General features: G+C 37.1%; 1 protein-coding gene across 1 annotated transcript; it reads right to left on the minus strand.

The window, feature by feature from the left end:
- Positions 1-14529: 14529 nt before the first annotated feature.
- On the minus strand, positions 14530-16581 carry LOC132300126 (F-box protein SKIP22-like). The gene has a single exon (XM_059797089.1). It carries the CDS (start codon positions 16195-16197, stop codon positions 14725-14727), a length of 1473 nt encoding a protein of 490 aa, XP_059653072.1. The 5' UTR covers positions 16198-16581; the 3' UTR covers positions 14530-14724.
- Between the last annotated feature and the right edge of the window lie 432 nt (positions 16582-17013).

A 17013-nucleotide genomic window follows, 5' to 3' on the forward strand; every position in this document is an offset into this window, starting at 1 on the left:
TACAGTGTTGCATATCAAATCTTTTAAGAACCTTTTTCTATATAGGCTCTTTGTGACAATCTAAGAACCCCACGAGATCTATCTCTATGAATCTCAATGCCAATGACAAATGACGCTTCACCAAGATCTTTCAGTTCAAAATTTTGAGATAAAAAATGTTTAGTCTCATGTAACAGGCCAATGTCACTACTAGCAAATAAGATATCATCAACATACAACACTAGAAAAGTGAACTTACTCCCACTGACTTTCATATAAATGCACTCATTAATAATATTTTCTTTAAACCCATATGAAGTAATTATCTCATCAAATTTTATGTACCATTGTCTTGATGCTTGTTTTAACCCATAAATAGATTTCCTTAACTTGCACACCATATGTTCTTTGCCCTTAATTTCATAACCCTCGGGTTGTTCCATATAAATTTCTTCGAGCAAGTTACCATTTAGGAATACAGTTTTTACATCAATTTGATGTAACTCCAAATCAAAATGAGCTACTAATGCCATTATGATTCTAAAAGAGTTTTTCTTTGAAACAGGAGAAAAAGTTTCTTTATAGTTGATACCCTTTTGTTGAGTAAAACCCTTAGCAACAAGTCGGGCTTTATACTTTTCAACTTTACCTTTTGAGTCTCGTTTAGTTTTAAATACCCATTTACAACCAATGGGTTTGACTTCCTCTGGTAAGTCAACTAGATCCCAAACTTGATTATTTTTCATAGAATCTAACTCATCTTTCATTGCATTTGATCATTGTTGAGCAAAAGTGCTACTTTTGGCTTCTGAAAATGATAGTGGATCATCTTCTTTACCAATGTTGAACTCAATCTCTTGTAGATACACTTTATAGTCATCTGGAATAGCACTTTTCCTTTCTCTCCTTGATCTTCGTAATGGCATGTCAACTATTGGTTCATTCTAGATTTCTTCAATGTGAGGTGTCTGCTCTTCAGGCTCTTGATGACTTAAATCACTATCTTGCATCGTAGCAAGTGGGACAACTAAGTCATCCCGAGGAACTAAATTTATATTTCAATTTTCCTTAAATACCATGTGCTTGGGCTCTATACTCCCACTGGTGTAACCATCCTCAATGAACCTAGCATTTAGAGTCTCAATAAGTTTGGTACTATATGATGGACAATAAAATCTAAAACCTTTTGACCTTTCTGGATATCCTATAAAATAACAATTGACTGTCCTGGGATCAAGTTTCCTTTCATGTGGGTTATATAATTTAGCCTCTGCTGCACATCCCCAGATACGTAAGTGATTTAAACTAGGTTTTCTTCCTGTCCATAACTCAAAAGGAGTCTTTGAGACTGCCTTAGGTGGCACTCGATTTAGGATATACGCAGCGGTCCTAAGAGCTTCACCCCACAAAAAATCTGATAAAGATGAATTACTTATTATAGTTCGTACCATATCCATAAGAGTGCGATTCCTTCGCTCAGCTACACCATTTTGCTCAGGGGTACCTGGCTTGGTATACTGCGCAGCTATACCACACTCCTATAGATACTTTGCAAATGGCCCTGGATTACGACCTGTATAATCGTGCCTTTTGTAGTATTCACTACCACGATCAGATCGTTCTACTTTAATTTTCTTATCAAGCTGACGCTCAGCTTCTGTCTTATAAATTTTAAAAATATTCAGTGCCTCAGATTTCTCACTAATAAAGTACACATAACCATAACAAGAATAATCATCAATAAATGTAATAAAGTATTTCTTCCTATTTAGTGTAGTAGGAATGAAAGGACCACATATGTTTGTGTATATAAGCTCTAAGAGGCCATTACTTCTAGTAGCACCCTTATGTCTAGACTTGGTTAACTTTCCTTTAGCACAATTAATGCATATGCCATAGTCTGAAAAATCTAATGTGTTCAGAACACCTTCTCTAACCAATCTTTCTAATTTCTCTCTAGAGATATAACCTAAACGCCTATGCCATAACATATAAGAATAATCATTGGTAAGACCATGTTTGGTTCTCACATTAAAAGACAAAAGAGATTGTGAAAAATATGGGTCAAGATTTAGAAGATAAAGACTATCAACTAATGAACTAAAACCAATAAATTTGGAATTATAAAAGATATTGATATTACGATTACTAAAACGAAATTCATAATTCAACAAATCAAGTTTAGGTACAGAGATCAAATTTCTGGACATTGAATGAACATACAAAACATCTTCTAACTCTAATACAGAACCACTACTAAGGATAAGATGAACAACTCCCACAGCTTTAACTTGTGCTTCTACCCCATTACCTATGGTGAGCGTCCTTTGGTTGGGATTGATTTTCCGGCTCCTTATGAATCCCTGCAAGGAATTAGAAATATGAATAGTAGCCCTGGAATCAATCCACCTAGTATTTGGCGGAACAATGGCTAAATTAGATTCTGAACACACTAAACAATGGGTGCTACCTTTCTTTGCTAACCAGTTTTTGTAACTAAAGCATTCCTTTTTGACATAGCCTCATTTGTGACACCAGAAGCATTGAACTTTCTTTTTCTCCACTTTATGTGCCTGACTGGTCCAACATCATTAACCTTTAAACCCCTTTTCCCAATTTTCTTATTATTTTTCTTGACTATTTTCTGATCCACAATGTGTGCCATATCGGGCTTATTGTGTCGGGTTTGCTCTTCTCTTGTGCACACATACTAATTAATTCTGTTAATTTCCACTTATCTTTCTGCGCATTATAAGTAGTTTTAAAAATAAAGTGGATTAAAAAAGAGTCACTAACTATCTTTTCTAGATTTTTCAATTGACAAGCAGTATCAGTCGTTTTCATGATATGCTCACGCACACCACTAAGACCATCATATTTTGCGGTTACTAATTGGGTCATAAGAGTGCTAGCCAGTGACTTAGTCAAAATAGGAAAATGTTCTTCTAAAGCCTTAAGGTAATCCTTAGCCAATGGTTTATCAGGAATGGCACCCCTAATATATTTAGGAATATTATTCTTAATATACATTAGACTAAGTCTACTAGACCTGTCCCTTTCTCCCATTCCTTTTTCACCTCTACACCACTAGTGTTTGTAGGCTTAGGTGGTTCATTTGACCTAATGGCTAAGTCTAAATCCCCAAGTCCCAAATTAAAAATTATTTCATCTTTTCAGATCAAGAAATTAGACCCAGTCAGGGCCTTCACACACGGTAATGAACCAACTGCCATGACATAAAATATAATAAAATAGTTTAATTGATGGGAAAACAATCAAACTTTCCAGTTGTAATGCCTCAAAATAATTGACTCCGAATGGGATCAACATTACATTCAATAATATTTCCTTTAGGCCAATATTGTTAAATGTTAGTCTCCCACTAGTGAAACAAATTTCACCTTTGAGACTAATTAATCATAGATAATATAATATCAAAAAATAAATTCCTTTGGGAATAGTATATTATCTATTGAATATTATATATTCTACATTAATTACCTCAATTCGTTTAATTGGACAAATCTCAATAATCCACCTTTGGGTTAGATTATTGCTCGTCTCAACTAAACGCAATTCCAATCCTTTAACTTTAGCAAAAACATAATTTTTACCACTAGCATACTATTGAAATTATCATAGTGTGTCACTTTGGTGACTAAACACCCAATCTAATTTCATTTACATTTGTGCTTAGGATTTTAAAATGATTCAATTTCCCCAAAATGAATCCGTCTAATATAAAAATATGCATCAATATTAAACATGAGGCAATATGCATAATTATATTTATTATGCCAATTTCAATACATTTTCATAATAATGATACCACTTATTTGGTCAGTTCCTTTGATACATTATATATATATATTTATTTATTTTTACTATACTGGCCATTATTATACTTGTTTAAATCAATTGTTGAAAACAATATATACCTTCATAGAAAATATGTACGGCCCCATATGTGTGTGTGTGTATATATATACATACACATGAAACTGACTAGAGTTTCATTCCAAAAACACACACATATATTTATACAAGACAGAAATGTTATACATAGTGTCATGTGTGTGTGTGTATATATATATATATATTGTTTCTATCACTTTTATAAATACATATAAAATTGCTTCTTTTAAGGTGGTGCCCATAAACACAAGAATTCACAAACCATAAAGCACGCATATCAATTTCATTACCAAGATAAACCCAGTATAGAACAACAATTAACAACTTGTTGAATCAGTTTATGCATATGTAATAAAAAAGAAACGTTACGTGTATACACACACACACACACACACAAGACAGGGTACTGTATAATTAAATATAATATAAATATATATATATATATATATATATACAGAGTACTAATGAAAATAAAATAGATTTATGCATCAGAGTCCATGTCTGGCTCTGATACCACATGTAAGCACATGGTTCTAATGCATAAATATTGTTTAGAAACATACCTGCCATCTTTAGCAGTTTGAGTTTGAGATGAGCTATATCAGAAACACTTTTCAACCCTCTATCTTTCTCGTGAAACTGACGATGGATGCAGACTTTCTTTCACGTATTATATATAGAAAGGGCTGAGACCGTTTCTTAAACGTTACCAAAAGAGACATGTTGGTTCCACCAACCAACACACCCCTCTATAAATAAACTGTAGTTATATGATAACAATCACATCTCTTAAATATGAATATTATAAAATCATTTAAATAAAAGTTAAGATTAATAATAATAAGACCATTTTTCTTACACCACGTTATTCATGGTTTCATTTAGAATTCTTGAGTCATTAGCTGACCCTTTCCACCCTCTTATTGCATAAGTGAATTTCATATCAAACGAGCAAACACACATGACATTTTGAGTTGTATCATTTTTTCTCACACGAAATGGAATCTGCATATCAGCCAACACGTGTGCATGGATGTGGGTCCCATCTATGGCTCCGACACAATCTCTAAAGAATGGGTAATATTTAAGATTGAATCTAATCTCTTGAGGAGTGACAGTCAAGCCAGGGGGGACAATGGCCTTCATGCCTAGCTTACACAACTTTATTTAAGGCCTTATGGAAATGAACTGAAATTGTCCAAGTTGAGTGCTGGAATCTTTCGGCTACCACACGGTTCCTTTCATTGTGTGCCAGTATAAGTAGGAAGATTGCAATTTGTTCTTGAACAATTAAAAATCTTGGATGTTTCAATCCTAAAGATTTCAACTCCTCGCACAATGAAATGAAAGCAGGGGGTACATCCTAAAGTTCTCATATCATCTATCAGGGTGACCAATTAAAACCTCTATTACGTAATCTTGACCTTTTAAACAGGAATCCTTACATGGTGGTCTATCGTAATACTTTGCATAATATTTAAACACAATGTCTATCAATAATAAATTTTCGTTGTCTTCTTCATCAGAATCAATCAACTTAATTGATGTCCTTACATCCATATATGGAAACCTATTTTAATGAAAAACAAAGATATCACATCATGACGACATATAAGTTATAATAAGAACATTAAAAATTACAAGGCCATTAATCAAAACAGAGCAGTAAGTAACATATTAATTAAGGAAGGGTTAAAAAAACTGATGATATTTAAAGCAAAAGTAAACAATAGTTTATCACACTCGACAATCTTTGAAGGATTAACTGTTGTTAGGAGGGCCACACCCCTTTGTGTTTGGTACGGTTTGTGGCGTAAGAGAAATTTGAAATCTTTTTAGGAAGAGGAGACACCTATTTGGTCTATTAAGTATAGTACACTGCATTCTTTATTTTTTTGGGTCAACGGGCGTTATTGTAATTCTTTGGGGATCTTTTGGACTTTGTAGATAGCTGAAAGCTTTAGTAGTCGGTATTGGCATTTTCTTGTTCTGTTTTTGTTTCTTCGGGGAGCGTTCCCCTTTAGCGCCTACTATAAAATTTTACTTATAAAATAATAATAATAATAATTGGTTGTTTGTAGATTATGGTTTTTGCTAAAAAAATGATGGAACTATGATTTATAAGTAATCATTGGAAGGATTAAAATCTAAGGGGCCAGGTCAAATTTCTTGTAGTCTATGTTACCCCAAACTGTATTTCATGTGTCAATTCAATCTCAAGGTTCACTCTCTTGGTTAAAGTAGTTGAATCCATGTACAAATGAAACACAAACTTGTTCTTATCTTTTGGAATTTCTTCATAGCTGATGTTGTCCGTGTCTTTGGTGGCTTTCTTTCCATTTTGGGAGTTTCTGAGGTAAGTTTACCTGCACTATTCCATAAATAGTTACTTTCAAAATCCAGGTTAATGATCTTCAGTTTGATTCAGTTAATGCATATATCTCAATCACACTAGAAAATGAAAAACCAGTAATTAGAGTAAATTTAAAAAACACTAGAAAATGAAAAACCACTGGACCCTCGGTATATGCACAGACAATCCATGCACTAGACTCTGCACCCTAGAATCAACCAGTTACCTCTAATCCAAATTCATGCCAAATGTTCCTGTTCGGACTGTGTGCTGACGATCTACAAACTTGTTCACCCCGTAGTATGCTCTCCATGGTTGTTCATTTCTTTGCTCTTCGAATTATAAACTGTAGCTCTCTGGAGTTGGTTTGAGTGATGTCCAATTGATCCATTATTGATCGAATCTCACTGTTTTCAATTAAGACCTGTTATGTTCAATTGATTCATCAGGATTTTGATCGAACGATGAGCTTTAGTTTTGAAAGACTTGTTTAAAACATTATCGTAAAGATTCCAAATATATATATTTTTGATAAGTTTTTTTTTTTTTTTTTCTCTTTCCCAAACTTGTTGAGCATCGGAACAAGACCAGAAAAGATGGTCCCTCGAATCAGCATGGGAGAAACAATTATGACATATGGCTGGGCCTGGACCCTTGAATCAAAGCAGATTGAAGAGTAATTCTTGGCCTGCATTTGTTCCAAACCAGCTTATGCCATGGTACCAAGGTACTCTGCTATCTGCACACATTCCGCATAGCTTTGTATGACATCAAACCATATTTCCATTTGAATGAATCTGCAGAATTGGAAGCTACAGGGATACTCTGAAAGAATTGGCTGATTTCTTCATGCCAATTTACAGGGATACTCCATCCTGTTGGTGTTTTTAAAACTCAGATTTTTGCAGAATAAGTGTGACCAGCAGAGAGGAGCTTTCTTAATCCAAACGACTGCTGCAAGGAAGAACCATTATACCAGGGATCATAAAATAAAGTGGAAGTCTGGCCATCACCTATAGAGAAGCACAAGTGTTGCAGCAAACAATCTCTGTTATCCAGAATTGATTTCCATAAAACTGAATCAGTTGTCCTTGCATTCACTGTCCAAAAATAATTAGACCTCAAGTACTTATCTCTGAACCATTTTACCCACAAGTCTTCCTTAGACACCAGAAAAGACCATGTAAGAAGGCAAGAACTGGTTTTGCTAATGCTGTTGAAGCTTCTTAGCCCCATACCACCTTCTTCTCTACGGAGAGTAATTTTATTCCAAGCTAAAAGAGGTTTTTTGATCTTATCCTGGTTTCCACCCCAGAAAATTCCTTACCCTTCTTGCAATTTCATCTTGGACACCAGTGGGGATAGAGAATACTGTAGCCCAAAAGTAATAGAAAGATGAGATGACAGATTTGATTAATTCAACCAAGGAGTTCCATGCAGAGAGCTTTGAGTTGATCTTGTCTAGAATAGGGGCACAGTGACATTTTTTGATTCTGCCATCAACCAGAGGTAAGCCCGGATATGTGATTGGAAGAGTTCCTTCTTCGATGTTTAGAGTTCTTAATAAGCTCTGTTTTCTTCTCACAGACCTTGAAAAGAAAATTGAGCTCTTCTCTTTGCTGACATGTAGGCGGTAGCCAGAGATGCTTCTAAAATTTTCAAGCAGTTGTATCATGTTTCTTGCATTTGTAACTGAAGCTTTCAAGATGAGAAATAAATCATCAGCGAAAAAAACAGTGAGTAAAAGTTGAGTTAACCTTCCTAACTGAGTCAAATAGCTCCAATTTTCCAACATAGACAGCCTTGTTTATCAATTGAGAGAGATAGTCAGTGACTAGGCAGAAGAGGAGAGGAGGGAGAGGGCAACCTTGCCTGAGACCTCTACCATCTGAGAAGAAATCTACTGGAACCCCATTCACAAGAACTGAATAGTGCACAGAAGTAATGTATTTCATAATCCAATCATGTATTTCCAAATCCATACCATAGGAGAAGTTTTTGAAGAAATGTCCAACAGATGGAGTCAAAGGCTTTGACAATATCCACTTTAAAAGCCATAGAAGACTTTGCTGATTCGGAGGAGAAACCCTTCATGAGGTCATGGGCAAGTATAACATTATTATGGAGTTTTCTTCCTTTGATAAATGTTACTTGCTCAGGACCAATCAAATTTGGTAAAAGAGACGCAAGTACTTTAGACACAAACTTGTAAGTAGAATTGCATAGAGAAATGGCCTATGGTCACTTACTAGCATGCAATTATTATTTTTTTGGGATGAGAGATATGAATGTGCTATTGATCCCAGCAGGCAGAGTACAGGTAGAGAAGAAGTGCTTAACTGCAGTAATGACTTTATTGCTCACTATGCTCCAGTACCTTTGGAAAAATCTATTGGGAAACCATCTGGCCCTGGCGCTTTGTCTGGACCAACAGAAAAGACAACCCTCTTAATTTAATCGTCTGTAACTAGGTCTGTGACACACCTATCTTCAGTTGATACTATTGCTATAGGCTGCAGAGAGATAAGCTCGTTGGATGTTGGAACTTCTGCATAAAACTTACTGTAAAAGTCTCCAATCCAGCTCCTAATTGTAGTTTGATCCCTAGAGATCACCGCATGATAATTTTGAAGAATAGTGATGGAATTGAACGCCTTTTGTTGGTGGAGTATTTGATGAAAACATTTGGTGCATTTATCATTGTCATCCATAAAACCCTAGACTTTTGGGCCAGAAGTACTTCATCATAACCCAAGGCAGCGTTCATGTAACGACCCAAACCGGAGGTCCGGATCGCTAACCGGGTCCTTAACCAAACCCGAGAACACACTCGGGGTAAATTGGTCATTTTACAATATGAGAGGGCAATAAAACCTCAAACTAGTCAAATGAGATCTAAACCAATTATTCTAGACATTCCATAAGGTTCGGTGGGGTTCTATGGTCACCGGATGTGATTTCCCAAAAGTACCCCTTCTCGGTATAAAGGGAATCTTGACACTGTCCGACTAAAACGATCATAACTCTCAACATGAATGGAGTTTGAGGATGTGGTTGGTCTCCTTGGAAATCTAACTTAAAATCCTTGAAAATGGACTCAAGAATGACCCTATTTGGGTCCTAAACGAAGAAGTTATGACCATCCGAAGTCTGGTGCTCAAAGTTGTCAATGCAAAATTGACCCACTGGAGGACTTGAACCGGTTTAAGATGGGCAGTATGCCCCTTCTCGAACCAGTTCAATAGGGCTGAACCGGTTCAAGATGCCTAGAACCTCCAAATAGCCCCAAACAACCTAAAATAGTGATCCTTTGCACTTTGGCTCAACCTTGGTCCCTTGATGGCCTAACTCAAAGCCCAAACTTGTTCCAAAACTTCCATATAATGATGAAACTAACATAATTAGGTAGTAGTGAAATCATTTAAGGCCATACATGAGTCCAATAAGTCATTAAAATTAAGCAAATCCATTATACATAAAAAAAAAATATGGCCTTAAGGCCTTACATGAGTATTGAAATCATAATGAAACCACTAAATACAAGAGAATGGTCTCAAGACCATTTCTAACCATGTAGAAGATACAAAATGGCTCCTAATATCATTTAGGGTTAATTACATTCACATCCCCTGAGGTTTGCTCTATTGACAACCATATGAAAGTTGGCCTCTTTTTGAACAATGACACCCCCTGATCATAATTTGAATCCAAACAGACCCTTAAACATTGGGAAAAGACAAGTTTGTCCTTCAATATTTAAGTTATCTTAATAATAAAAATTAAAAATATCCCAAATTATAAAATGACTATTTTGTCCAATGATTTTCATACGTACGCACTCCTCATCTTCATCTCTCTCTGTGCCGACACCATTTTTCAACCATGGCTGCCACTATCATCTTTCAACCACGGCTGCTGCCATCATCTCTCCTCACCGACCGCCACAACCACCGTCTCGTTGGATTGTTCCACCTTTTACCACCGTTACCCATCATCACCACCATCCACAATTAGGGCTACAACCACCCCCAAATTATGCTACTTCCCTCTCTTTCGCACACATATATATAGATATATATATATACATAGACAATTGAAATCAATCGTTTCTTATCTCTCTTGGACAGAGACACAAAGTCACGCACACACATATATATATATATATAGACCAGGGACAATTGAAATCGATTCTTCCTTATTTTGCGAACACACATTTATCTATACATACACAGATAATTACGCATTTTCTGTCTCTTGCACACAGTCATAGAGATACATATTCACAAACGTGCACACATAACCTCACCCATATCACCCCCACAGAATTTGGGGTTTTGTAATTTCTCCATCAAAACGAACACAAAATTGAAATTGCCACCACCGTAACCACATCTCTAAACGTAAACGAGCCACTGCCGACGATGATAACGATGACTCAACTTTCCTTTCCCGACACCACCGCTCGATGCCATAGATGACAGCATCGACCTCTCCCTCGTTAAAGCTTTTGACAGATCCCAAAACGCCATTGATTGTTGGTGTCTTGCACCATGACACCATTGACGTCGTCAGATTGCTCCACCTCTTACCAACACTCCCAACCGCAACCACCACCACTCATCACCACCAATGTGGAGTATCTGTTCAACCTTGAAGATGATGATGAGAGGTTTGGGTTGTGTACTTATTTTTGTGAGTTGTGTATTTAATGGTGGGTGGTGGTTGTAGGGGTGGAGGTTGCGGTGGTAAGTGGAGAGAGAGAGAGAGAGAGAGAGAAAGGTGGGTGGGAGGTTGGGGGATTGGGCGTGGCAGCAGAGTGGAGGAGCGCAGTGGGATTGGGCAAGGCGGCGGCAGTTGAGACAGTGATGCAGGGGGGAGAATGATGGTAATTTGACTATTTAAAAGGGTAGTTTGGTCCAATAAAATGAATGGTAAAGGATAAAAATATAATTCCATAATATGATAGGTCAATTAATAAGTCAAAGGGTAGTAATGTCAATTCATTACATTAGGGGTGTCTTTGTTAACTTTATTAAACCTGAGGGGTCGTTATTGTTCAAAAAGGGACTATCTTTCACCTGGTTGTCAATAGGACAAACTTTAAGGGGTGTGATTGTAATTAACCCTATCATTTACAGCAAAATGGGTTAATATACACATCGAGTACAAAAGATCCAAGTCCGTCAACCGACTAAGCAGGTGGTGGATTGTCGTCCGCCACTTCTTTACCGTGCCTTGAAAAATGTTAAATATAATGGGGTAAACAAATTGCTCAGTAGGTGGTGCCTAAGGCACATCTCTTGTAGCCCCATGAATCTAAATAATGAATAGAAATAGAGGATAGGGGTCATGCTATGCCGGAAAGGAATACAACATAAATTTCAATTTCAGAATAAACAATGTCGTGCCATGATATGCAATGTCATGTATGTCGCTCACCATTTTCAAAATCCAATTCCATCCATTTTTCAAACTGTTAATATAGCCCGTCTGTTGGTGACTTCACAGCGACACGAGAGAAGGATTGGCTACTGTTCCTGACCGTTGGTACTTCCGTAGCGTTATTTGGGACCTAGATAGCTCAACCACGCTAGGGTACTCTCCCTAGTTCCCTCTAGGCTATATTGACACCACGGCCCTTTGGTGACTTCGCGACGACCGAGTTTTCTCAAAATCATTTAATCAAACTTCTTTCCCAAAAATCCCTTTCTCATTTATACAAAAATCATTTCCCCTCATTCATGCCCCATAATATGCATGTATGTCTCATGTATTCAATGCTAGGGCAATAAGAGATTTCATATTCCACAAATAGCATGCTTTACAATAATTCTAAGAAATTTACATATGCTTCTATATATCATTTCTAGCAATTTGTCAACACAATAACATAGATAATTCAACATTTAGGCATACTTTTCATACAAATCAACAATTACACATAATTGCATGCTTCATATACAAAAATCAAGTCATTTAAGAGTCAATTAATTCAAATCAAATATGCTTACAATTATGGTAGAAAGACTCACAAAAGTGCAAGAAAGTGAGGATTAGAGACCCCTACCTCTAAATGGATGAAAAGCCCCAAATTCTCCTCAAACCTTAGGATTTTGAGATCGCCTAAATGGTGGCCAAATGGAGATTAGCTCCGATCAACTTGTAAATCTTGCCGTGAGCTTCAATTTGCCGTAAACGGCACTTAAAAATTTCAAGAATTGAGGGAGGAATCAAGTTTTAAAGCTCTTCAAGCAAAAAAAAAGGAAAATGCAATTTTGAGAGAGTGAGAGAGAGACCTGCGGGAGAAGAGAGAAATGAGAGACCAAAAAGGTGGTCTCTAACCCTTTAAGATGGTTGTGGGTCCCACTTCATATTTCTTTTATTTTCTTTTTTCTTTTTCTTATTAATTCTCACCCTAAACTTATATATATATATATATACACACACACCACTATACAATAACCACATATAACAAATTAAATAAAATAAATATGTTGCAATTGAACCCAACCAAAATTTCCGTGAGCAATAATTCCGGTAGCGGGTCTCACACGGAACCGTCCGGCCCGAAAAATTGAAAAAATGCCTGAATGATCGCCCTTGCATTTCAAAGAGTCCTGAACTCAATGAAATGCCCCAGACATGTCTTAGACACAACCGGCACACTCCTTAGTGTCCAGTACGAAAAATGGCAAAAAGACGAAAATGCCCTTGCAACGACAAAAATTCTGAAAAAATAAAAAATGGCGAAAAATGGAAACATCACAGTTCAGGTCATGTCTAGCAGCACTTTCAGAGGATAAAAGACAGTCATTCAAAGGATTTTGTAAGAGTTTCAACTGAATGTCATGAAGCTTGGTTCTACAAATGGACACTAAAGGACTGGACTGATTCCACAACTTGATTTGTGCTTTCACACTACGCAATTTCTTTGCATCTTTGGCCTGTTCAACCCCCTAACATTCCATGATCCTATCATATATTTGGAGCAGGAGTTGGTGGAACACCACCTGCTGTGGACCTTGTTACTCGATCAGTAGCCACCACATTGGCCGTTTTATTTTTATATTTATTTTTCTTCTTCCCACCAGAGGCCATGGATGGATTCAGTTGAAGTGGAGCATTGATAGTTTCTTCTTGGGGATCCTGGGATTCTGGCAGGACCTCAATTCTTTCGGACAATTCATGGAGCACTGCAAAAGCATTAGGAGATAGGACCTGTTTCTGCAAGGCAAGTCATAGATCTCAAGCCTGCTAGAGAGCCTTTTTTAATGGATATTTGCAAAACATCACTTTCATGGACCCATTCCAGTAAATTTCACAATTTGAGGAATCTTGGCTTGAATGGTAACCAATTAGAAGGGTTGCTTCCACAAACATTGGAAAATCGCTGGCTTTTCAGAGCAGCAGAATGGCTAGTAGAAAATACTTTTTCCCTATATTTTTGATAAGTTATTTTGCATGTGTAATATTATAGAGACATAATAGATAGATGCTTTTTAGGAATGGGCGTCTATAGATCAATCAGGTGTCGGAAATTTCGATGGACAACTTCAAAGCGGGCAATCAACGAAGAGAATGGATTCCAGTGGACGTAGTTGCATTTTTAACATTCATAGTAAAAAAAAAAAATCAGTAATTGACTTTAGTAAGGGTGGGTTTGGCAACTACTAAGGCCAATCTTTGATTGGATTGTGCAGCTCTTTTTGGAACAAATATATTGCAGGGCGATTGAGTTTGGAACAAAGCCCGGTAGTGCTCAAGACAAATTGATTGAGTTGTTTAATCCTCTTCGTGCCATTGTCCGGCACAATCTTCCACCCCTGATATACACTTCCTCCTCCTCTTGAGGATCGTGGAAGCATGGAAGAATTTAGAATTTTTATCGCCATACCATAGTCAACAGAGACGAGATTTCTGCTACCAATATAGTTCTTCCTCCTCCTAGTAAGTCTGCAATATTCTTTCAACTCGAGAGATATGATGAATATTGCTTGGAATGATGGGTATAGTTAAAACATTTTAATGAAATGAAAGGAATCGGACCAAGCATGTCAACCATCCAAATTTAGACATAGGAGGCCCCTGTACCATACCTATTAGATATATCAGAGGGCCTTGTCCCATACCTAAATCTGGTGCGTGACACAAATATGGCATCCATACCATGCACAACAACATCAAATAAAGTTAAACAAAATTTCACAAGCAATAATTGTTTACAAAATCTACACCATCTATGAAATAATTGTTTAGTTGAAACCAAAAATGCCTTGAAAAACTAGCACAAACACAACCAAGGTTGTCATCTCAAGTGCATAACGCAACAAACATAGTAAGCAACACAGCAGTTGGAGATCATCTATATAAATATTAAAAACCATATAAATTATTAAACATGAGACATGGTTCCTGACTCTCTCTCTTCTTATAGTAAGAGAGACCAAACAAACACTTAATTAAGCATATAAGTTGTACTACCTCCAAAGCGACTCAGAATCAGCATTCAACCATAACCAAGGATAATTCAAACTCCTAGATAAAGCACCCTGTCCTCCCAAATTACAATGAAGCCTGAAATTCTGAGGTGCTGGATAATGTTGGAAGGCTACGCTAGGTGGTAGTGGGATGGCAAGAAATGGCAAGTAGTGATAATGACCACCAATAAATCCTAGAACCCCCACTGGATTAAAGTCTCTTCTCACACCCATAAGAGATGGAGAAGCCCTTGTCCTACACTCCCAACACTTAGCAAACTTCTCTTTCCAATGGCTCCTTCCCTGTGATCCTACCAAATTGCCAAACTGCTCCACAAACTTTTGCTTCCACAAATCATCATTCGACGACAAATAGAACAGCTCCGAACATACACATCCCACTCTACCAAGATCAATGCCGGCTAGTGACTCCAAAATCTTGCGTTTAAGGCTGGTGGGTAGGCTCATAAAGCAAGGTGGAGGTGCCAAACCAGCTTTCTCGCATAAATCAATTAGAAGAGGCAATGCAATTTTATCCTTCACAATCTTCCAAATTTTTAACACTTCTATTTCAGGGTATGTATCGGAATACAAATCCTTTCCATTTGATTCATCAAACCACCCACAATTTGCCCACACTACATTCAAGAATGGAACCAATCGGTCTTTGTCTAGGTACACTTGGTAAGACCCAGGAAATCCATAAATGTTAAGAAACTTGCCTACACTCGCAAACCTCAATACAACAGTTTCAATTCCATTCCTAGTACCTAGAATCTCAGGAAGAGTGTATGAAATCACCATCTTGAAAGAAGACGAAGGCCATTCGTTGGGATTAAACCCATCAAGAATCAATTTTGAGACAGGATCAACTCTAACGAAGCCAGACTCTAACAAAACAGCATGAACAGCAATCACCAACAGCTGATAACCACCACCATCACCAACCGCCTCTTTCCCAAACGCTTTCCTCAGAAAACAAGGTACAGACCACCGATCATCAACATCCACATACTCTGTCACAGACAAACTCAACTTTTTATCTTCCTCGGGCTTAATCTCACCATCCCCAGATTCAAAATCTAGGGTTTCACTTTTCAACACGTGTTCTTTCTGGAACTGTTTTTCTATGGACGGGGATATTTGTTGATTCCGATGGTGTTCTGAATTGGGTTTTTGAGGAGTATGGGATTGGGCAGTTAGGGTTTCTGTTTCTGAGGAAAACCAATTCGGGTTGACAGTGAAGAAGATGAGATCGCCAGAGGTGATGCCTAGAGACTGAAGAGTGCCTTCATATGAACCATGAAGCTCGTTCTTCTGATTGAGAGAAAGGTGTATGGAAGAGGAAGAGGAAGAGGAAGAAGAAATACTATGAAGAATGACATCTTTGAGGTGTTGGAGAGATATTGATGAATTGGGTACTTCAATTCTTAGGGTTTCTTTGGTTTCAAGTGATTTGAGCCTCAGTTTCATGGTGCGAATTCGAAGAGGATTTGAGAAAAACTGAAGAGAGTTTGGAAAGCTCGTCCTTCTGACCGCTATAGAGCACTTATATGCACAAGGTACTCTTAGAATCTCGGTCGACTCGGAAATCTTTTCTCAAAGAAGTGTCTATTTATAAAAGACATTGGGTTTATTCAATTGTTGATAAAAAATAAAAAAAGATAAAAAAGAAAAAATGAAGATTTTGTTTTCCTTTTTAATATTTAGAAAATAGACTTAAATCATTCACTTTTACGATTGAGCTAAATCTAAAGGGCCGGTTTGGGTGGGGCTTTTGCACTCTCAAAACAGGCTTTCAAACTTAAAATGCCCGTTTAAAAAAAGACAAATTACACAAGTTACTTAGGAGGTTTTCATCTCTTGCATTAAGATAGAAGTTGGCAGGATAAATTGGTCAACTATCCTCCTAGTTTTATTGACTTGACAGAAGACTTTGAATATGAGAGGTAAAAAGATATTTTGATAAAAATAACCTTCTTTGTTTGAAATTACTATCTTTAATGTTTAAATTATTTTAATAATAAAAATAAAAAATATATCTCAAATAGTAAAATGACAACATAGTCCACACTGATTAGGGATTTCATACCCTACTAGCCCAGACTCGCACCATCTCTCATCAACCACGGTGCCACCACCGCCACCATCTCTGTGCATCCACTACCACAGCCACCATCTCGTCGAATTGTTCCACCTCTTACCACCATTACTCATCACCACCACCGTCCACAACTAGGGCTACAACCACTCCCAAATTTTGCTTTTTCCCTTTCTCGTGCACATACA

This window comes from Cornus florida, unplaced genomic scaffold, assembly GCF_030987335.1.
Source record: "Cornus florida cultivar Cherokee Brave unplaced genomic scaffold, ASM3098733v1 CherokeeBrave_3.0.0_Hap2_Chr03, whole genome shotgun sequence".
Classification (NCBI taxonomy): Eukaryota; Viridiplantae; Streptophyta; class Magnoliopsida; order Cornales; family Cornaceae; genus Cornus; species Cornus florida.